This window comes from Sus scrofa, chromosome 3 (assembly GCF_000003025.6).
Source record: "Sus scrofa isolate TJ Tabasco breed Duroc chromosome 3, Sscrofa11.1, whole genome shotgun sequence".
NCBI classification, from domain to species: Eukaryota; Metazoa; Chordata; class Mammalia; order Artiodactyla; family Suidae; genus Sus; species Sus scrofa.
This window is the reverse complement of record NC_010445.4, coordinates 44,523,248-44,547,908: the sequence shown is the minus strand read 5'-3', so window position 1 is coordinate 44,547,908 and position 24,661 is coordinate 44,523,248. Positions and strand designations below refer to the sequence as shown.

The window sequence follows — 24,661 nt, the reverse complement described above, 5'->3', positions numbered from 1 at the left end:
ATATTGAAAAATAAAAAAATAAACAAGTTTAGCAACACTTTGAATACATACCAAGACTACAAGTCTGCTTCTTTCGCAGATCCCAGGAAGATAAGGGTAGGGTGGCATTCCTTCACCCTTCAGACAAGAGCTCACCCACTGATAAATACTTGGTGGCTCAGAAGTAAAAAATGATGGATGATGCATAAATCCTGTTTGACCTTTAGAATCAGATAAATGCTTATAAAGATACAAGAATACATAGTGACAATACTATTTTATTCTAAAAGAAAAATACCAACAACACCTGTCCTTTGAACACAATTAGAATAATACTTCTCCATATTCTCCAAAATGCTTCATGTTTTTTGCCACAGAAAATAACTGACCATATTACAATGTGTAGAATTTAATTTTTATTTTTTTTGTCTTTTTGTCTTTCTAGGGCCACAGCTGAGGCATATGGAGGTCCCCAGGCTAGGGGTCAAATCAGAGCTGTTGCTGCTGGCCTGTGCCACAGCAACAGCAATGCCAGATCTGAGCTGCATCTGTGACCTACACCACAGCTCAAGGCAACACCAGATCCTTAACCCACTGAGCAAGGCCAGAGATTGAACCTGCAACCTCATGGTTTTTAGTCAGATTCATTTCCCCTCCACCATGAAGGGAACTTCATAATGTGTAGAATTTAAATGACTACTATTTGATCCAATCCAGGAAGGAAATTTAGCAAATTCTTATGTTCAAGGCTTACAAAGAATCTAACCAGGAGTTTCCGTTGTGGCACAGTAGAAACAAATCCGACTAGGAACCATTAGGTTGTGGGTTCAATCCCTGGCCTCGCTCAGTGGGTTAAGGATCCAGCATTGCCAAAGGGAATCTAACCAAAAACATCTGCCCTAACACTAAAGATGAGAAAACAGAAGAGACACCCAAGATTCTGCTGTTTTAACAACTGGGCCCCAGTCCTGGGTCTCTTTAACTCAGAGTCTAAGGCAATACAGGTTATGAAATATTCTATACCTATACTGTCCAACATGGCCACCACTAGCCCCACTCGAAATGCGGCTGAGGAATTGAATTTTTAACATAATTAACTTAAATAGCAGATGGCGGTGGCTACTAATTGGACAACACAGGTCTAGGGCAAAGCATCCTTGGCACTGGAAGCTCTAAGCTTTTACAAGTCAGAAGCTTAGGGATGAGTCAAAATTTCCCCCCACACAAGAAATTAGAGCTTACTGCAAGTCAGAGATCAAGCACCACAAATTAAAATCTGCCTGGTGAAAGACACTGCCCCTGACTTAGAGGCAAGAAATAGATCCTCTGCGCTTTACCAAGAAGAATATAAGCAAATGTCATTACATTGTTCAGAAAATCTTTAATGGCACAAACACTTACCTTGATCAATTGTGCACACCTGTCCAGTGGTTCTGACAAGTGTTGGGTAATCTCTGTAGTAATGGTCTATATAAGGTTCCAATTTTAAGTCCCTGTAACAATAAGAGCATATTAAAAAGAAACAACAAGGGAAGTATTACAGCATTTTCCTCCCATAGAGCTAAAAGGATTCCTCAGGTGAACTTAGAAATTTAAAAAATTTACTTATGAGAAAGAAGACAATCAAATCTGGAGTCTCTGTATTCTATTTCTGGACTTTAAAGTGCCCAGTATAGGAGCTCCCGTCGTGGCTCAGTGGTTGTCAAACCTGACTAGCATCCATTAGGACGCGGGTTTAATCCCGGGCCTTGCTTGGTGGGTTAAGGATCTGGCATTGCCATGAGCTGTGGTGTAGGTCACAGACACAGCTCAGATCCCGGGCTGCTGTGGCTGTGGTACAGGCGGGCGACTGCACCTCCGATTCGACCCCTAGCCTGGGAACCCCCATGTGCCACGGGTGCGGGCCTAAAAAGACCAAAAAAAAAAAAAAAAAAAAAAAAGAAAGAAAGAAAAATCTTTTCATCACAGTAATAATGATTTATCATTGAGAAACTAACCATCAATTAAGACTGTCTTGTCTCAGAAAAGAATTTCAATATCTCAAGGAAGACAACAGAAATTTTAAAAGGCATTATGACCTCAATTCAGAGGTTAGCATTTTGATTCAAATATAACTTTTTCACCAAGGGTCACAAATGCTCAAATAACACATAAGTATGACCTTTCGAATTCAACGCCAAACCCAAGGTGCTAGAAAGGCCTGCTAAAAATATTATCAGAACAATCTCATTGCTGATTCACTACAAGAACTTGAAAGACAAGGAGACCACAGACCACGACAAAAAAGGGGCAGCAGACAGCCCACAACTAGCAAATGACACTTGTTCTTAGAAACAAACTTGAGGGAGTTCCCGTCATGGCGCAGTGCTTAACGAATCCGACTAGGAACCATGAGGTTGAGGGTTCGATCCCTGGCCTTGATCAGTGGGTTAAGGATCCGGCGTTGCCGTGAGCTGTGGTGTAGGTCGCAGATGAGGCTCAGATCCCGAGTGTCTGTGGCTCTGCTGTAGGACGGTGGCTACAGCTTCAATTAGACCCCTAGCCTGGGAACCTCCAAATGCCGCAGAAGCAGCCCTAGAAAAGACAAAAAAAAAAAAAAAAAAAGAAAAGAAACAAACTTGAGCAAGTTTCCCTATCACTGAAATAGGGATCGCAATACCAACTTTGACAATTTACATATGTAAACTATGATTCTGTTAGTTGTGAACACTACTTGAATGTTAGGAATTATTACAAAAACAACAGGTGTCACTACACACCTTCCACCACAGGGGAACCAATCATCGCATCAAAATGAAAGCCGAGTAGGTCATCCCCTCTGTGCAGCACACTTTCATGCCTGCCCACTGCACTTAGGACTAAAAGACCAGCAACCCCAGCATGACCCACAAGCCACACATAGCGCACACCTTCAAATGATCCTGTGGTTTACTGCAAATACTCTGGTTTGTTGAGAAGGTAGATTACAGAAATGCACTTATTACAAGGTTCCAATATGATATTCCCCACTAAGATGAAGTCATCTAATGACCTCTTAGAAGTTTCTAACCTCATAAACAATATTTACCTTGCCAACTGAACAAGCAGTTCCACAAGTGAACGAATACCTTCTCCCATCAGAGTGTTCAACTTGAGCTCCTCATAGACGAGGTGAAGAACAAAAAAAATTGCAGGTATGTGAGTGAAGAGAAGTGTGGAGGAGTCCAAACTGAGATTCTGTGAAAAATCCTCATCCCTCGTCTGTGAAACTTCCAATGGACTCAAACATAAAGATTTATTCAAAAGATGAGACTCAACATTCCGGTGGTACTCTGAACTCAGTAAATATTCCCAGTCCTGAGAGGAATAAAATGGATATTAACTGTTAAAATAATCCTTCCTTGTACTGTTATCATTAATAAAGAAAACCTAATTCACTCAAAGGAACTTATATTTCAGTTTCACATTACATTGTTAAGAATATGAAAAAAATCACAATGCTGAAAAATTTGAGCCAATACCTAAATAGCTAAGCAATTTCCAGGTGCCAGCAATAAATATTAAGACAAGTCAACTTTAAAAACCACCTGAAAAAGGTACTCATACCCTTTTAGGGAAGAAACTTTGGGAGAAGAATTCCACTACATAGGTAGAGATTGAAAGAGAAAGCTTTCAAGATAATCTCAGGCAATGTCTTATAAGCCAAAAGTAAAGATGGAAAGGTGGGAAGTGTAGACAGGAAGATATAAGGACCACTACACTGATTTGAATTTCGGTAAAAGGAGTACACTTGCATCCAGCTGATATATTTATCTTTCTATGTTTGTAAGAGGCTAAGGCTAGTAATACAACCTAATAATCAACTGAAGATTTTCCCTTATTTTTCCAAGGGCCATACCTGAGGCATATGGAAGTTCCTAGGCTAGGGGCCAAATGAGAGCTGCAGTTGCCAGCCTACACTGCACCTAGTGGCAACACCGGATCCTTAACCACATCCAGGGACTGAACCCACATCCTCACGGACACTAGTCGCATTCTTACCACTGAGCCACAACAGGGAACTTCCTCAACTGAGTTTTATATTCAGATTGTACTACAAGTATTGAGTTTGTTATAGTTTCTACTTGAGATTTATTATATTGTGCTGAGAGAATGTGGTCTAAGGTTTCTTCAGAACTTGGAATTTATTGTTATATTTGTAAGGCTTAAGAGTGTATTATTCTAACTTAAAAACTCTTGAACAAATATAGAACCAACCATAAAAGTAAAACACTAGTAAGGTGGACAACCAAAATAAAAAATTCTGCTCACCAAAAGATACTGTTAAACAGCCACATACTAGGAGAAAATATCCCTAAAACACACATACACATGACATATTTAAAATTGTATAAAGCACTTCTACAGCTCAATATTTTTTAAATCCAATTAAAAAACAGGTAAAACACTTGAACAGAAACTTTATAAGGAATATGTGGGTAGCTAATAAGCACATGAAAAACATTGCCTAACAATAGTCATTAGAGAAAAGTGAAATAAACCACCCAAAGAAACTACTGGAGTTCCCATTGTGATTCAGCGGTAACAAACCTGACTAGTATCCATGAGGGCACAGGTTCATTCCCTGGCCTCGCTCAGGAGCTCTGATCTTGCTTTGAGTTGCGGTGTAGATATTAGACACAGCTCGGATCCAGAGTTGCTGTGACTGTGGTGTAGGCCAGCAGCTACAGCTCTGATTCAACCCCTAGCCCAGAAACCTCAATGTGCCATGGTTGTGGGAAAGAAAGGAAAGGAAAGGAAAGGAAAGGAAAGGAAAGGAAAGGAAAGGAAAGAAAGAAGGAAGAAAGAAAAGGAAGAAAGAAAGGAAAAAACTACTTCAGGAGTTCCCTGGTGGCCCAGAGGATTAATGATCGGGCATAGTCACTGCTGGTCACTGTTAGGACACGGGTTTGACTCCTGTCCAAATGCCACAGGTGTGGACCAAAAAAAAAAAAAAAAGTATTCACGCACACTTAAATGGTTAAAATGAAAGACTGAGAACAGCAAATGGTGGCCAAGATATAGAACAAGAGGAGCTCACATGTTACTAGTCAGTGTATAACACAATACAAATGGTTTGAGAACCCACAATGACCCAACAAATTCACTGTAAGGTATCTGGCCAAGAAAAATGAAAATACATGCCCACAAGACTTGTTACTGAATGTTGGCAACACTTTTATTCATAATAGTCAATAATGAAAATAGGGTAGGTATCTATCAGAAGACTGAGATACTCACCAATAAAAAGGCACAAACTGATAATCTGCAATAATACGGTGATCTTAAAAGCCTTAGTGCTGAATGAAAGAAACCTTATACGACAAAGACTACACACTCTATTATTCATTTATATCAAGTTTTAGGTCTTCAAATCAGTGAACACTTTGAGAAGAAAAAAACTTAAAAAGGCAGAAGGGAACTTTATGGAATGATGGAAATGTTTTATTCTTGAGTGGGATGTGGGTTATATGAGTGTGCATTTGTCAAAACTAATCACACTGTAAATTTAAGATCTGAGCATTTCATTTATATAAATTATATTTCAATTTTTAAGTGTTTTGAAACACAAGAATATACTCATGGAATTTGATATGTTTGAAAATCTAAATTAGAGAAACTCTGCATAAAAAGGTAAACATTGTCACTTTATCAACTGGCAATAAAACATCTATAACCCAAATTTAAATCACACAGCATTATGTATATTTAGTAATTTTTAAATGATCATTAAAGACAAATAATCACAGAAAATACAACAGGTTCTATCTTTCAAAATAATTGTCATTCAGTATTAAAATAAGCAAAAGGTGTTAGAAGTACAGACAAATCAACAGGAATACCACAAATGTCGGGGGCTAGTACAAGCACCCAAAAATTAATTTATATTAGCAAGAAAAAAAACGCTTACATCATCAGATCCCGTCTCAGAAGGCCTTGCTTTTTTGGGTGCAATGACTGGGGAAAGTGATCCTTCAAAGTCAAACTGGAAGATAACCCCAAAAGAGAAGTCAAAATCATGAACCCCTTTCTTCTACAGTCATTGTGAAGATGAAACTAAATCATGTTTATAAAACACCTAGTCCAGTGCCTGGACTAGGTACTGCTGCAGGAACTTCTTTTCCTCCTCTACTTCTCTGATGACACAGATCTTCACTCCTTTGGTAGAACAAGGACCATTAGCCATGTCCAAAATATGCCAAGTCTCAAAGAATCAACCCAGTAATCGCCAAATGTCAGAACTAAGCAGACACTTGGAGTCTGTTCACAGTGGACAGTCTGACAATCCTATGGCAGAGATGGTAAATACTCTCCAAAACCTGTGTTCTCCTCCTTCTCCTGGACCCACAGTCAGGCTATGTATCCCTGCTCCTCACAGTTAGGTGTGGCCCTGGTGACAGTGTGACTACGAATGAAAGTGGATGTCATCATTACCAGGCCCGGTTCATGAAGACCTCCCATGCTCTTTCCCTTGCACCAGATTAGATGGAGTCAACTCTAAGGCAATCTTTGAAGCCTCATGTTGAAGACGACAGATGCTCCATTGGCCTGGGTCCCTAATAATCATGTGACCTATTTACCTGCTAAGTACTATTATATGAACAAGATATACATCTTTATTGTGTGTGAGTCATTATATCTTTTGAGGACTTTCTGTTATAATAGTTGGCCTATCCTTATATAGTTACATAAAAGTAATTTTCCAAAAGTTCGGTCTTTTTCAATTCCCTCTGGCATAACCTTTGCCATCTCTGCCAATTCACATGAGCAGTGAACTATCAAATTAGTCAACTATAACTCTATATGTCGCAATGGCTATTTTCCTATGCTATAAAAACTTCCATATCTATCAATTAACCTCATTCAACTGAAAGCTGATTTCTTTATAAAAACTAAAAATAGAAAACTAATTTTCAAAAATGAGTGTTTAAAAACTGAATAAAGTATGTTAACTGAAAAATTTTTAAAACTGATTAAGAGAAAAGGTTTGCTCATGAAGAATTCAAATAAAACACAGCCCAACCTACACACAATATTATCACAAAACGAAAATGACAAGAGCAAAACCAAAGCAACAAAGGAAATGATGATAGCTATCTTACTAAAACTTCAACCAAATATATAGGACATACATGTACACACACACACACACACACACAGAGTCTAATGTTCCTCCTTTGGTTATCAGATTCATTAAGACTTGGAGTTATGGAAAAGGACAGTGGAAATTGACAAAGATGCCTCCTGTGGCATATATAGATCTGTTTTATTTTCATTATTCTACTACATCACAGGTTAGCCTATCCTGTTATATAATCCTGCAGACCCCCAACCTTGATTTATCATAACCTGGATATAACATATTTATCTGCCTTCCCCTGGGACAGTCAATTCCATGAGAAGAACTATTTCTTGCCTAATGCATATGTGAAAAGCCTGGTTTCATGCCTGGTCCACAGCAGATGCTCCATACCTATCTAATGAAAATACAAGCATCCCAAAGGACACAACAGTCAACCTCAGATTCAACCATTCACAGGAGGTAAGGACCAAAAAGAAACATGATCTGGCCCAGTGCTCTCATTTACTACACCAGTAAATTAAGGAAGGCATAAGATTACATAACCAGTCATTGACAGAAATTCTGCACTCTCTACTCTCCACTCTATTATTTAAATGAAAACAAAAAAGAGGATATATCTGGACAAAGCAAAATGAAAAACATTTGCCACTGAGGACCATTTCATCCTGAGCTTTGACTGCAAGCACAAAAGACAGCAAGGGTTTAACTACACAGTCCTGCAAATAAATGTCAAAGCAGCTTCAGAACTAATTTCCTCATCCCTTCTTTTAGGGCTATTATGCAATAAGTAAATCAAAGAGTCATGTGCGTCTTTACAAAAAAAAACAAACAAAAACAAACAGAGAGTGCTCAGTCTTCCCCACAACGGGGAATCGTGAGGGGGCACTGGTTCTCCACTAGAGAATGGGACACAGTGATCTGCATTCATCAACGAGTTCCACTGGACAGTAACACACAAAACTACAGGAAGTGGAAGTAAACTTATTCATATTGCAAAAATCCTCGGTTTCTAGAAGGCTCCATTCTCTCATATTTAATAAAGGATGGGAAAATCTGGAATGAAGTAGCATTCATTCAATTGTTTGGAATAAGAAAACTGTCCCTATTTTCCCCATAGGATTCTTCCCAAGAAACTACAGAGGGCAATTCTTTCATATGCTACAACAGACACAAACTCTTAAAAATACTACCTCCTCATTCAGATAGAAAGGGTATCCATTCCAAAGGTGCTCACTGAGCATCCATCTCCACCAGGCACTACTGTTGGCCCTGGACACAGAGAAGTGAACAACACCCCAAAAAAATCCCTGACAACAAAGAATTTACCTTTCAGTGAGAGGAGGAGGAGACACACATACAAAATAAATAAGTAAAATATGTAGACTATTTAATTAGTTCTAAGGGAAAAAATAAAGCAGGTAATGGGGATAAAAAGTACAGGGGGTGGGGGACCAGGGGTAGGGGACTGGGGGTACAATTCTACACAGAATGGATAGGGCAGGCCGCACTGAGGTGACATCTAGAAAAGGTCTCAGCTTGTCTTGTCTGAAGGAAGGCATTTTCTCCAGTGTAAGAGTAAGTGCAAAGACCCTGGGGCAGGAATATGCTTGTTGTGTTCAGGAGAAACACTGGAAGCCAGAATGGTAGGGATAATGTAAGCAAGGCAGGGATGAGGAAGAGGGAAAACCAGGGGTCAGAGAGGGCAGGGTCACATGGTGTGGCAGGCCTTCGGCTTTTACTGAGTATCATTGGAAGGTATTGGAGGGTTCTAGCTGAGGAGAGACTTGACCTGACTTTATCACACAGGATTACTCTGACCACTGGCTGGAGAGGAGAATGAAACAGGCAACGACATGAAATGCGATTCAAAAAACAGAAACTGTAAATGACCAATAAGAATTTGAAAAAAAAATTCCCATTTACTTATACATAAGATAAAACTTCTCCTAAGTTGGCAAAGGTTCACCACATCACAAATAATCAACATGGTGAAATGGGCACTTTTAAATGATACTGGTGAGAAAGCTGGTTGAACATTATTTGATCTAATAATCTCTCTTTTAAAGTTCATTTCTTGGGAAATTACTAGAGGTATAAAGATTTGCAAATTACTCATAAGCTGAAAACTGATTCAACAAAGTTCAATTATTAGCTATTGGTTAATTATTACAACACCACATGGAAGCCTGTTATGAAGATGATAAAATGAAGGAGGTTTTTTTAAAGAATTTTTAATGTATGGGAAATTTTCATTTATATCATGCTTATGAGGCAACAGCAAAAATGTTTACAGTGGGGGAGTTCCCATGGTGGCTCAGCAGAAACAAATCTGACTAGGAACCATGAGGTTGTGGGATCGATCCCTGGCCTCGCTCAGTGGGTTAAGGATCTAGTGGCACTGCCATGAGCTGTGGTGTACGTCGCAGACACGGCTTGGATTCCGTGTTGCTGTGGCTGTGGCGTAGGCCGGCAGCTGCAGCTCCAATTGGACCCCAAGGCTGGGAACCTCATATGCCGCAGGTAAGGCCCTGAAAAGCAAAAAAAAAAAATGTTTACAGTGGTTATCTCTTATTATTACTTTTCTCTTAATGCCTCCATTTTCCAAATACTCCTTAGTAAGCATGTATACTTACATAATGAAGAAAAAATTAATTTTTTAAAAATAGATTTGCTCGCACAAAACTAAAATGTATAGACAGCTAAAGCTAAGTGACCTGGACAAAAGTAAGTGTGTTCTAGAGTGACTTCTTCAGAGAGACCCAACGAAGGCTGTCCTGGGAGTGATCTCCAGAGGCAAAAAGGAAATCACCATTATTAAAGACACTATCCTGCTGATTTGGTCAATAACCTATTAAGGGCCTATAAGAAAGTTTCTGTAATACAGCTTTGTATCATTAACAGACTAGATCCTTCGACTATCGCACTTTAAATTCCCCTCAAATCAAATCTTCCTCCTCACAGGCCAAGCAACTGTGTGTGAAAAGAGAACCTGGGCTCAGAAAAGAACATGTAACCAGGAGTCAGAAGACACAGTGTAGGCCCAGTTTCAAGCAAATCTCTCTAGGCAGCAATCTCTTTGTGACTCAGTTTCTTCATTAATAAAATCAAAACTACTTACTATTAATCCTAGCATAAAAATCCAATTCTAATTACTAGTAAAATATTATTAAATAACAATATTTGATTTACAACACATAGATACAACAAGGCTTAGCATCATTTCATTTTGTTGAATAAGGAATGCCTACCAAAAAACTGATCTGTTACACTCTCTGAATGTTGTTTTCCAATGCTCCAACATTACATCGGTAACAATGGAATCACTCGGGAAGAAAAACAATTGCATGTACTTACGTTTCTTGTCCATGCTAAGCGGTCCGTGTTATAACCCATCATGTTCATGAGACAAGTCACAAATAAATTCCACTCTGAGTGATAACTGGGTCCTCCCGGAGCACTGTGGACACTGTACCACTTCACAAGCATCTGAACAGCTACTTCTTTGGGCAGGATGAACTTAATTGCTTGCAAACAAGTTTGTACTATTAAAAGCAAAGATTATTTTTAGTATGCTTCCTATGCACGCTTTTCTTTTCCTCTTTTAATAAGAACGCTTTTACACTACTTCTATATAAATGCCCAGTCCTATGAAAAGAGAACTGTCACTGAAGAGCCAATGGCATGCAAACCTGCCCTAGCCTATCATCTGACAGCGAATTTAACAGGGCTTGAGACAGGTCTCAGGGCAGCTTCTCAATCATTAGTTTTGGATCAGAAATAAAGTAACCAAATAGCCCAGATTACATGAGACAGAAATGATTGACACCCACTGGCCCAACAACTAGTAAAGCTCCCCATTTCACTCTCAGAAATGGCCCAGTTTGGACAATTAATTAAAGGTCATTCTATCAAAAACACACAATTTCTACACGAATAAATTCACATAAAATATTACGTAAATACTTCAGTGAATATATAATAATATGTACATCCTCAAACAGCAGTGTTTACCTAGCCTAACATCCATGGTTTTCTCTACTATTCTATGTTCAGAAGTCTTCTTCACCTAGTATTTTCCAAATTGCATTGCAATAACTCAAGCAATAATAAATCAAGCAGATCCTTAACCCACTGAGCTAATTTTATTAAAATACTTCTGATATATTTTTACTATAATGTTAGGTTTTATTTAGTTAGAGCAACTATGTTAATTTCTCAATTTATCTCACAATTGAGAGATTTGTTTGGGGAATAAAAACCATTAAATACACCAAAAACTATTTTAGTTGGTTGGGCTTGCTTGTTTTTCCAGTTGTCTTGCAGGGTCACATCCATGTACTGTCATCTCACTGCGAGACATTCTTCACCATAAGAAATCTCACAGGAGTTCCCGTCGTGGCGCAGTGGTTAACGAATCCGACTAGGAACCATGAGGTTGCGGGTTCGGTCCCTGCCCTTGCTCAGTGGGTTAACGATCCGGCATTGCCGTGAGCTGTGGTGTAGGTTGCAGACTCGGCTCGGATCCCGTGTTGCTGTGGCTCTGGCATAGGCCGGTGGCTACAGCTCCAATTCAACCCCTAGCCAGGGAATCTCCATATGCCGTGGGAGTGGCCCAAAGAAATAGCAAAAAGACAAAAAAAAGAAATCTCACAGAAGCAGAACCAGCACATCCTTGAAGGTACCTCCAGCCCCAGAGAACACACAAAGTAGACAGCACAGTGCTCCCCAGCTCTTTATAGCTTCTCTAAACAGTAAAAAAAAGCCTCACCCCATGCCCTCAAAAATAGCAAAATTTTTACAACCCCAATTATTGATGCAAATCAGCAATTCATCCATATCTTTTAAATCAAAGTAAGAACACACAAAAGTAATGTTTGATCCTCAATCATACCTAATTCAGAGGTGGCAATTTCAGGAATAGTGATCCTAACCATGGAACCATTACTCAGTTCCTAAGGAAAAGAACAGAAACAAACAAGAGCAAGTAAATAGAATCCATGTATTCTAAGTCTTTGAATGTCTTAAAAATTGTTGATGCTTTCTAAGATTGTTTGCCTGTCAAAGCAAAATTCAATAAAATAAATGAAAAACAAGCAGTATTTTTCTAATAGAACTGAATACTTTAAAATTTCAGAAATAACTAATAATTATAATTTTGTCTTATTATTACAATTATTTATAATTTTTTACATAATTATATAATTATTTATAATCATGTATTATATCCTCATATTATAACATAACCATTTATAATTATAATAGTTATAACTAATTATGATCATATATTGTAATTATTTATAATTATAATTAATATGCATTAGTATGTAATTACATATAATCTGCATAATTATTTACAATCTTGTCTTTAATGAAGCGTTTAATTTTCATACAGACACTAAGCGTCAAAATCACCAAAAAGAGAGGCTTACTTTTAATGAAAAGACAAAAATCATGTCCATAAAAATTTCAACTGATTGAACACTTCTGTTTTCAATAAATTTTTTTGGCCACACTCACAGCTTGAAGAAGTTCCAAGGCCAGGGATGGAACCCGAGCCACAGCAGCAACCTGAGCCACACAGTGACAACACCAGATACTTAACCTGCTAAGCCACCAGAGAACTCCATTTTCAACGGAAAAAAAAAATTTTAATAGCCAAAACCACAATATATGGAAATTCCCAGGCCAGGACTGAACTTGAGCTGCAGCTGCAATCTACGTCACAGCTGCGGCAACATCAGACCCTTTAACCAGGCACTGGGCTGAGGATCAAACCTACGCCTCTGAAGCAACTTAAGCTGCTACAGTCTCAGAGTTTTCATCCACTGTGCAGAGCGGGAACTCCTCAATAAATGCTGTATAAACTCTGGAAAAGTTAGGCAGAACTACTTAGAGTAAAATAATGCCCCAAAATGACCCATCGCAAAAGGGTTTTTTGGTTTGTTTTTGTTTTTTCATTTGCTTTTTATGGCCGAACCTGTGGGGCATATCAGACTTCCCAGGTTAGGAGTCGAATCAAAGCTGCAGCTGCCAGCCTACACCACAGCTCATGGCAACGCCAGATCCTTAGCCCACTGAGCGAGGCCAGGGTCCAAACACGCATCTTCATGGATACCAGTTAGGTTCATCACCTTCTGAGCCACAATGGGAACTCCCCCACTACAAGAGATTTTAAAAATCACATATTTTTTTTTATTTTTGGATCAAAATTCTGCATTCTGACAAATTTTGAATGACGGCCATAATTCTTAGAAAGCTACCTAATGTTTTAAAAATAGATACACATACTTACTAGTGTTACTCTGTTATGGACAGGGTCTCTTATAGAATGAATGTAAGTTCCAAGCTGTTGGAAAGTACAATCCTCATTATAGAGAGAATCATGAAGCTTTGAAGAATCCCTTAGTTCTGGAACTGGGGACAATAGAACAACCTGTAAAAAGTCATAAATACAACACATATGAAGCATTTTTGAGAAATTAAGCATGAAGAAACTTTGTCTTTTTTGCTTACAGTCTAACTAACAGTTGCCAATAATGATTTAAAACCATTCTGCTCTAAGTATGATGAAGTACTCTAGAGCAGATCAAGGTCCTCACCAAAAGCAACTAGAAAAACTAGATAAAAATAGCAAACCATCTGATCGGTGGCACTGGAGAGCTGTGGAGACAACCCGGACTTGAGGACCAAGATAAGGAAAAAAAGAAGGAAACCGGAAGGAGGTGGCCCCAGAGTCTCACACCTCTTGGGATCTAATTGGTGTCCCTATCTTCAGTCCCAAGATAAACCTATCTAAACCACAAATCCAACACTCCTAACTCCACCATCCCCAAACCTACAGTGCTCTGGTGACTGTACTCCTAATAAAAACCTTTCATTCTTCCTTCTTTAGAAGCATGTTAGGAAGAGTATAAATCCTAACTCTACCACTTGTTAGCTATGTCTTGAGACAAGTACTATCTCTGTACCTCCATGTACCCATTCATAAAGCAAGGATTATTTTCCTAATAAAGCTATTAGACGGGACTTAATGAGTTAACATATATGAAACACTCAGAACAGTGCCTAGTACACAGATAACACCAGAAAACAGCTTATTATTATCCCATCCTTTGCCCTGCCTCACCCAACACTCTACATGGACTTTCATAAGCATTCACTCATTCCACAGATGTGCTGAGTCTTACTGTATGCTAGGAGATGGAGACACAATTACACCTTAAAAACGTTCCACACTCTGGAGCCTCTGAGCCCACACCAGTGATCTCTCTTTACCCCAATGCCCCTTTCCACCTATACATACCTACTTACCCTCAGGTCTCTCAGAGAGGAGGCTCTGCTTCTACCATATCACCCCATCACGATAGATCTTCCAATCAATGAATATCCTATGGTACTCTTTGCTCCTCATTCATAAGCCTTAGTAGCCTTTTTTTTTTTTTTTGTCTTTTTTTTTTTTTGTCTTTTTAAGGCCACACCTGCGGCATATGGAGGTTCCCAGGCTAGGGGTCCAATCGGAGATGTACCCACTGGCCTACGCCACAGCCACGTCTGCCAGATCTGAGCCACGTCTGCGACCTGCACCATAGCCCATGGCAAAACCAGATCCTTAACCCACTGAGCAAGGCCAGGGATTGAATTCGCACCTCATGGTTCCTAGTTGGATTTGTTTCTGCTGCACCACAACGGGAACTCCCCTTAGTAGTCTATCTTAAATTATAATTTCTTAAAACACACAGCATATCTGTTCCACCCAAGTAAACTGGGAGAGCCCTAGATGAAAAAGAATGCATCACTTTCCTCACTGTAGTACCTTCAAAAAGTACCTTACACATCATGAGGAAAGTCAATGTATGTTCACTGAATCACTTGTGTTTGAAAATATTTATATTCTACAAGCATTAGCTAAAATTCCAATTGTCATTTTTAAAACAGAAAAAAGGTTAACCATGGAAAAAAACGAGTATTTGACCAAACTTCTTTAAAACACAACTAATTTGCGACAACACCTAAACCCTTTCTTACCTCATCCAAGGGTCCAAGCAGTTTACTCAGAGGGTTAGGAGTACTAACGCTGTCAAGCGGCGTGCTGGGCCGAGGCATCGTGTTGGACACTGTCAGGGAGGGAGCTGGCAGTCCGGGAATAAAAACCTTTCCCACCTTTGAACAATAAAATACATGCCAAAAGACATTAGCTTTAATGTATCATATTCTTAAATAAAACAGTGCAGCATGTAAGCATATTATTTCTTTTAATATTTCAAAGTTTATGCTCACCAAATGCAACTAAAAAATAAACAGAATTAAAATTTTAATAATGTATCAGTCCACCATCCAACTACAAATATCTTGCCATAAATTCTCTTAGCCTGATTCCTTCTTTTCATTATTAAGGACCTTTTTTTGGCAGGTCCTTTTCATTATTAAGGACCTTTTTTTGCATTTTTCTACCCTATTGATGATAAAGACTGCAAGGACACTAAGCTTTCAGAGACTATAAGCATCGATCTTATTAACTAGTCTCCTGGCAGAAAGAAAGAACACCAATTACTTCTTCAGGGTCAAAAAAATCAGGCTGAAGTGATACTCAAGAAATTAAATCCAACCTAATTCAAATTGTACTCTCTAGCTCACAACCTGTCTTCCGTCATAAACTCTCAAAGGCTTCCTCCTCCATATAGCTATCCATAGGGTTCTCAGGAAAAATACAATAGAAATTCACACCCATACAGGCTGAAAACTAAAAAGACTAATAGGAGATAAAGACTAAAAGGACTAAAAGGAGATACTCAGAACTAAAGTGAAATTTTAACTATATACATACTTATGTCAATATACTCCCTGAAAGCTAATAAAATCACAAAAGTTGTCCAAATAAAATCCTTAGGATTAAAGAACAAAAATGACAGTGAGCACTAGTAAATGTAAGATTTTGAAAAGCCATCAGAGACACCTCTGGGTCATAAAAATATGGAGTAAGCATATCCCATGCTATTCCTCCCACTAATTACCACTACCACAAAACATATGAATTGATGATGAAACTAACAGAAGACTCTATGTGGTAGGGAAAAAAGACTGACTGGCTAGGGACCTGAGAACCAGGAATGACCTATGGAATTCCTGAGCTTTTTGTCTGTGTTTCTCTAACTCCCTCATAACCAGGCCTTGGCCTCTCAAAGGTCCGCAACCCAGAAATGCCCACAGGCACAGACCAAAAGGACCCAGGGAAACCTTACTCTTTTTGCCAAAATTTGGTTGGGAAGAGTGAAGAAGCAGGGAAGAAACATTTTCCCCATGCCTGCCCCACTTCAGGCAAACACATGGAAAAAGCCACGGCCCTCAGTGCCCACCTGTTCATGAGTCATGGATGGAGACAGAGGGCGGGGTCCTGTCATCCCACCTGCGAGGACTAGGTGGCGCCCTGGTCCACACAGAGAGGGGCAGGCCTATCCTACATCTCAGCTCTGCAGGCACTGCAGCCAGAGACTGTGGACAAAGCCCTGCTTTCATCATCACCAGGCAGCCCCTCTCCACCTCCCCACGGTGCGCAGCCCCTGCCCAGGGGAAGAGTCTGGCCTTCACCCAGGCTCTACAATAATAAAGCACCTACCTCTCCCCTTCTCTTCCAGAGTCTGGGTGGAGCACTGTATTCTATCCCCACCCTGCAATAACAAGGCAGTAACCCCTCTCTGTCCCAACTGGGGAATGAGGGGAGGAATGGAGAGAAAGGAAATAGACAAAAGAACTTTCTAAATATGTATATGAAATTCTGGGCAGGCCTCTGAGAGACTCATGTGTGAAACTCACCAAAAATGACACAGTAAAAGATGTGAGAACTAAACAATGGTCTGTAACACCATTCAGTTCAGAAACTGGCCTCTAGGCAGTGTGGAAGTTGAGGCAGACCCCAATCTCACTATGGGAGCAGATAAGAAAAAGAGCCAAGAAATCCTGCTCTCCTTGGCCAAAGAATCAGGAAAGGAATGGCCTAGCAAGATAGAAAACTTCTAGACAATAACCAACCTACTCCAGACAAACATCAAGGGAAAATACTGCACCCTACCCCTCAGGCCTGTCAGTAAAGGCCAGGTGGGGAGCCTTCCAGTCTTACTTGGCTGTAATGAGGCACAAATACGGGAGAAAAAAATTAACAGTACTCTGGATTAGCAAGAATATAAAAAAGCTTTGAGAACTCTCATACACTGCTGTACAACCTTGCAACCCTGATACGATTTGGCACCACATGGCTAAGCTGAATATGAATATATTCTAAAGGCTAGAAGACATGTATCTTAAAAAAAAAAAAAAACTTTTTAAAGCATTATTAGAGAAAACAGCAGAAACAACAAAACAACCATAGTGGCTGGTAAAGTTTTGGTATAATCATACAATGGAAAACTATGTAACAGTGAACAGGTCTACAAGAGCTACACATTGACATATGTAAATCTAAAAATAATAGAATGTTGAGCAAAATGGTCTCGTCAGAGAAGAGTATGTGGTATGTTTCCTTTACATGAAAATTCAAAAACAAAGAAAAACTAAACAATTTACTACTTAGTGATACACAATTGTGAAAAACAATTAATTTTTAAAAAGGGGGACTGAAGAGTTTCCTGTTGGCTCAGAGGGTTAAGAATCCACCCTTCACTGCTGTGGCCTATGTTCGATCCCTGGCCCAGGAACTTCTGCGTGCCAATGGCAAGGCTAAAAAAGGGTGGAGGGAGAGGGGATTGATTGCAAGTAAGGGTACTGTCCACCTCTGGGCGGTGAGGCCGCAACGTGGAAAGCACACTCAGGAGACTGTAGAGATATTGGCAACAGTCCGCATCTTAACCTGGGTAGTGGTTATACGAATGTTTGCCTCATTCTTCAAGTTGAATTTAAATTTCATAATTTAAATTTGCAAAATTTACATTATTCTGTATATAAACTTCACAACTATTTAAAATAATACAGCCAACATAAACACCATACTTTTTTTTTTTGGCCACCCCACAGCATATGGAGTTCCCAGGCCAGGGATCAGATCCGAGCTATAGCTGTGACCCAAGCCACAGCTGCAGCAACACCAGATCTGTGCCAGGTCAGGGATCGAACCTGTGTCTCAGCGCTCCCAAGGCACTGCCAATCCCGCTGCACAACCACAGGAACTCCTACTATACATTTAACATAATGCAACTTTACTAAAACTTTGAGACTTAACAAATCTACCCAGACATTAATTTTAAAACTATATTCTTTATAAAACTTCAGTTAATTTCTCTTCCTTTTTATTTAATAATCCATCTATACTCATTAAAGGTTTCCCAACTGCACTGTGTTCACAGTGCCAATCCATCTGATAGTGAATCCTAGACTCCAAATTAGACCCAACCTAAATTGAAGACTTTATTTTCAACTCTTACAAGAATCCTGCAGACAGAGCTAACAAATTTTAAATATCACACTAAAGTAACATTAAAAAATAATAATTAAGGAAATAGTCCTACTGAAGCACAAAATGCTGTTTATTACTTACCCGAACCACTCCTGTATACAGCACCAGGTTTCCACAGCCCTCCAGGACCAGCATAGTATCTATCTTCTAAAAAAAGGAGGGGGGCAAAACTTTTATTTTCCAATTGGTGTAAATTGTAAAGCACAATGATTTTCAACTTCTCAAGAAATGCGCCTGCATTTACCTCCACGGGCGCTGCATCCTTTGCCTGAATGTTGGTGATGGAGCCAAAGATGAGCTGGGTTTTATCATTGCTCTCTTGAAACTTTACACATCTAAATATTGAAATTTAAAAAGAGATACACTATTGACACATGCAACAACCTGTACTGATCTCAAGGGTTTTATGCTGACGCTAAAAAGCCAATTTCTGGAGGTTACTTACTGTATGATTCCATCTCTACAACATTTTCAAAGGACAGAATTACAGAGACAGAGAATAGATTAGTGGTTGCCAGAGATAGTGGCAGGTGGGTTTGGTGTATGTAACTCTAAAGAGGGAGCAGGAGGGAGATCTGTGAGGTAATAAAAAAGAGTTCTGAGTCTTGATTACAGTGTTTGCAAAATGTATACATGAGAAAACTTCATGAAATCCTATAAACACCCAAATGAACACATGTAAGACTGATGAACTTTGAATAAGGTCTGTGGATTGTACTGATGTCAATTTCTTAGTTTTGACTATACACTATAGTTACATAAGACGTTACCTCCGGGGGGCGGGGAACTGCAAGGTACACAGGACCCCTACTGTTTTACAACTTCCTGTCATCTATAATAATCTCAAAATTAAAAGGTCCATAAATGGGCAAATATATGAATACACATTTCACCTAAGAAGATAAATAAACAGCTAATAAGCACATGAGAATATACTTGACATCATAAGTCACTGGAAAAATGCAAATTAAAACCACTTCACACCCACCAGAATGGCTACAATGAAAGCAAATGAATATATCAAATGTTTTCAAGGGTGAAGAAAGTAGAACATTCAAAAACTACTTGTGGGGAGTTCCCGTCATGGCGCAGTGGTTAACGAATCCGACTAGGAACCATGAGGTTGCGGGTTCGATCCCTGCCTTTGTTCAATGGGTTAAGGATCCGGCATTGCCGTGAGCTGCGGTGTGGGTTGCAGACGCAGCTCGGATCCCGAGTTGCTGTGGCTCTGGCGTAAGCCGGTAGCTGCAGCTCTGATTGGACCCCTAGCCTGGGAACCTCCATATGCCGCAGGAAGCGGACCTAGAAAAGGCAAAAAGACAAAAAAAAAAAAAAAAAAAAAAAAAAAAAACCTACTTGTGGGAATGTAAAATGGTACAGCCTATTTGAAAAACAAATTTAGCAATTTCTTAAAAAGTTTACACTGAGAAGTTCCCTGATGGTGCAGCTTAAGGATCCTATGTTGTCACTGCTGTGGCTCCAGTCAAAGCTATGGCTCAGGTTTGATCCCTGGCCCTGGAACTTCCTCAAGTCACAGAAAAACGTTTACAATGAATTTATCATTTGATCCTCTGCTAGGTATCTACCCAAGAAAAATGAAATCATGAATGTCCACCTAAAGACTTCTGCTCCAATCATAGCAACATAATTCACAATGGTCAAAAAAGTGGAAACAAACCAAATGTCCATCAACTAATGAACAGATAAACAAAATAGGTCATATCCATACATTACTACAAATAAGATATTTATACATATTACGACATGGCAGGTCCTAAAAAACACGCTAAGTAAAAAAAGTTAGACACAAAAAAAAACACAAATTGTATGATTCTATTTATATAAAACATCCAAAAAAGGCAAATCTGCAGATGCTAAAAGCCTATATACTGGCTGCCTAAAGTTGGGAATGAGAACAGAGACTGACTGCAAGTCAAACACAAGGGATCTTTTTAAAATAGTAGAAATGTTTTATGGAGTTCCCGTCATGGCACAGCGGAGACGAATCCGACTAGGAACCACGAGGTTTCGGGTTCGATCCCTGGACTTGCTCAGTGGGTTAGGGATCCATTGTTGCCATGAACTGTGGTAAAGGATCCCCCATTGCTATGGCTGTGGTGTAGGCCAACAGCTGCAGCTCCAATTCTACCCCTAGCCTGGGAACCTCCATATGCTGCTGGTGTAGCCCTAAATTAATTAATTAATTAAATAGTAGAAACGTTTTAAAACTGGACTGTGGTGGTAGATGCCTAACTCTATAAATTTACTAAAAATCATTTTAATTGTAAATTTAAAACATTACTTTTATGGTATGTAAATTACATCAATAAAGCTACTTAAGCCAAAAAAAGAAAAAGTAGTCCTAAGTTTATTTACACAGAATCAAAGGGATATATATACATACACACACTTACCGTAACTGGAGCTGGGACTCTACTAAAAAGCACAAGAACTTTTGCCCACAAAGGTCAGTGGTAATAAAGACTTTTGAGGCCTGTGAATTTTTCTCCCTGTGATAGATATATTAATAAAGAAATTGTTAGCACAGGCTCAAAAATCTACCAAGTAACTATTAGAAGTCTTTGAAAATATTCTGCAAGAAATACTACTTGGACCAAGCAAACACCTTGAAGACACAAAAGTACATCTAAGTATTGAACTTCATGATCTCTTAGATCCCTTTCAGTTCCACTATATAGCTTTTTGGGGAATTTAAATAAACGTAATCATTACCAAAGACTTTTTAATTCCACAGTGTATAAGCTGCCTACTGCAAAAGTAACGCAAGCTTGAATTCCTATCTCTGACAGGCTCTGAGGGGTCAGGCTTTTTATAACATGACCTCTCCAATCTACCCTTGCTCCATTTCTCAGATTAGGCTCCACTTCATCCCTTTTTCAAACCATCCTCAAAAATTCTCAATTCTTGGAGTTCCCATTGCGGCTCAGTGGTTAACGAATCCGACTAGGAACCATGAGGTTGCAGGTTCGATCCCTGGCCTTGCTCAGTGGGTGAAGGATCTGGCATTGCCATGAGCTGTGGTGTAGGTTGCAGACTCAGCTTGGATCCTACGTTGCTACGGCTTTGGTGTTGGCCAGCGGCTAAAGCTCTGATTGGACCCCTAGCCTGGGAACCTCCATATGCCGCGGGAGTGGCCCAAGAAATATATAAAAGACAAAAATAAATAAATAAATAAAAATAAAATTCTCAATTCTCAAAAATTCCTTTGTAGACTGGCACAGAAGACCATTACCTCTGTAAAATAAGGATATGTAATATATCCAACTTACCAATAAGGTATTTAAAGACAAATGAATTTTAAACACAAGAAATTTTTATTTTCTATAAAAGGAACAAAAATAGAACCTCCTTCAACTGGGCTCACATCTTTACTTTCCTCCAACCACTTATCCCCAACCCGCCAGCCTAAGAACACACGTTTGCCCTCTGTTTCACAGGGCCCCACTCCTGCCCTACCCAATAACCATCACCTTCTTTCTCCCCAAGGTTAATCTCTCCTTGTGCTCATTCTGGTTCCTTGTTTCATCAATCATTTCTTCTCCTCCATATTTTCAATGTTTTCCCTGCTCTGGGTATAGTCCTTGTAGCCTACTCTCTCATATTAAAATAAAACTTCAAATACAAAGATGGACTAAATATTAGATTATATAAAGGACTTACTGTTAATTTGGCTGGGAATAAAAACAGTATTGTGGTAAAAAAATGCCCTTACTTTTTAGAGACACGCACTAAGATACTTCAGGCAAAAATGAACACTAATTTTCTTTAACATAATTCAGCAAAAACACAACTCTCCCTTGACCCTGAGATTCCTCTAGCTGGTTTTGTACCCTCATTCCCATTCAAAGGCCAATTCCTTGGATCTAAGTTCACCTCCTCAGTCCCCATTTACTTTTTCCACTCCACTCTACCCTGTCCCCCAGGTGCCCTGTCCGAGGTCAGCAGTGAACTTACTGCCATCCAGGCACCACCTCCTAGTGCCATGCTTCACCAGCACTGGCAAGACCGGCATCTCCTTCTTAAAAGCTTCTTTTCTTGTGTTCTATGACTTTTCCTGCATGCTTCTCCCACCTGACTGCTCTTGCTTTGTCCCTCTGCCTCAGCTTTATTTCTTTCACCTCCAAATTTTACATTTCCAGGACTTGAGTCTGTGGCCCTCTTCTGATTCTACACAACCTGGCTTCAACTACTTGGAGGTCTCAGACGCTGTCTGAGATCCTAATGAATGTAAAACCCTCTCCTTAAGAATCCTATATACTGCACATACACACAATTACTATTTTTGATTCCAGAGGGTTACCAGAACTCCACAACTGCAAGCTCATACACAGGCCCTCCAAGAACAAGACCTCTACACACTCTGGATATTCCAATCCACCCATCTCGCCTCAATCACCACTGATAAGTAACTGCTCTTTCCCCTGAGTTTATGACTCACATCTAAAGCACCTTCTTACAGCAGCACTCATCAAACACAACAGCCCTAGGGCAATCTCTCTCAACCTCCTCCTTCTCAGTCCTTTCCCTTCCTCCTGCACAAACAAGGTTTTTGACAGTAGCTGTAATTTCCGGAACATACCACACATCACACTTCTGAACTTTTGTTCTGATCCCCTCTAACCACCTACTGTGTCCTGCCCCATTTACCCAGCCAGCAAATACTGAGTCACCTTGCCAAAGCCCTACCAGCAGACACAGCAGTGCCTCCTGTGTCACCATCCGCCAGCTATCTCTTTTTGGGGACAGGGATGGTGACTTACTTGACTAATAACCTACAGTCGCTAGCACACACACGGGCACTCACAAAGAGAAAATAAAAGGAGAAAGGTCACACAGGAAAGAGATCTGAGTTTGTTTCCCAAAACAGCTGATATCCCACTAACATAAGGACAAAACTTAAGAAAAAATGCTATAAAATCCAAGTTTCCTAATCTACAGAAAACAGTTGTTTCTCCCTAAAACATCAAACACTTCAAATGTGAGAGATTACTACTACTAACTTAAGGAAGAAATAGCAAATGGCAAAAGAATATTAAGATATCACCTTAATATAATTAATATGCTCTACTGAAACTGAGGTAGCCTTAATATATATCTCCATGTATTTCTTAAGTATTAATGATGGCTTATATTCAAAGGAAGCTTTAAGCAAAACTTTTAGCATCATTTTTCATTGAATACGAAAATACATACTGCAAACCTTGTATTAGTAATTGTTTCTGTCCACAAATGGTCAATACAAAGTTCAGGAACAATTGGCTCTGTTTCTGGTGCAAGAAAGGAGCCATTAGAATTACTATTTGGAGAATGAGAAATACTGTGTCTCTTTGGAGATTGATTATGGCTTGAAAGGTTGAATCTTTGCACCCCTGAAAAAGAGTGCACTCCTAAGGCAGGAGAATGAGCACGACTGCAAACAGAGAAGAGAGCATCACAATTAATAATGCAGGCTGATAGCACATACTTTCCAATAACACATTCCAACTTCTATGTACAGAGTATTCATGGCATCAACCCAGTCAGAAACAAATTTTTTTTAAAAAGCAGTAGCTACTTAAATGGTGTGTCAACATGCGTTAGTATATTCCATAGATTTAGAATCCCTGTTAGAATTCATTTTTTAAAAAACTGAAAATTAGTCATTTTCTGCCTCAGAAAATGGTTTATATTATTCAAAAAAGTCTAAACTATGTTCCTGTACATTCAGATGTATACATACCAACAAAACCATGTCTCTATAGCACCAGACAGATATTAATGAAAACAAAAGCTAATGCAAATTAAGACAAAAGAAAATAGTACCAAAATATTTTTTGCAATTAATACCTATTAAACTTCTGCCACTTAGTGGTAAAAATGAGGCAATCCTTTAGTTGATTTTTAGTACAGCTGATCTACAATGTTGTGTGAGGCAATCTCATGACAAGCACCCTTGGCTTCTAAACATGACTCATTGAAAAAGTAACACAGCAGGCCTGGAAGTCTTAGTAAAGCTAGCACAACTGGAATAATGCTGTTTTTCCTAAAGTATACTCAGAAACTGTCAAGAGAAATTTTAAATCCTTCAAATCACAAGAGGAGTTTAAAAAGAAGGGATCTTTTTCTTGGGGTGTCTG

At 39.3% G+C, this 24,661-nt stretch overlaps 1 protein-coding gene across 9 annotated transcripts in view; it reads right to left on the bottom strand.

Moving 5' to 3' along the window:
• The window catches only part of ANAPC1 (anaphase promoting complex subunit 1), a 121,075-nt gene that overhangs the window by 57,127 nt on the left and 39,287 nt on the right, over positions 1-24,661 (bottom strand). For all 9 annotated transcript variants that reach the window (XM_021087035.1, XM_021087037.1, XM_021087036.1 and 6 more), the window contains 12 exons: positions 23,746-23,955; positions 20,939-21,034; positions 18,769-18,859; positions 18,606-18,671; positions 15,107-15,241; positions 13,374-13,514; positions 11,973-12,033; positions 10,436-10,623; positions 5,909-5,983; positions 3,047-3,315; positions 1,381-1,472; positions 52-200 (listed from right to left, as the gene is read on the bottom strand). In XM_021087035.1, the coding sequence (XP_020942694.1) occupies positions 52-200; positions 1,381-1,472; positions 3,047-3,315; positions 5,909-5,983; positions 10,436-10,623; positions 11,973-12,033; positions 13,374-13,514; positions 15,107-15,241; positions 18,606-18,671; positions 18,769-18,859; positions 20,939-21,034; positions 23,746-23,955 (1,573 nt within the window). The remainder of the gene's footprint in view (positions 1-51; positions 201-1,380; positions 1,473-3,046; positions 3,316-5,908; positions 5,984-10,435; positions 10,624-11,972; positions 12,034-13,373; positions 13,515-15,106; positions 15,242-18,605; positions 18,672-18,768; positions 18,860-20,938; positions 21,035-23,745; positions 23,956-24,661) is intronic.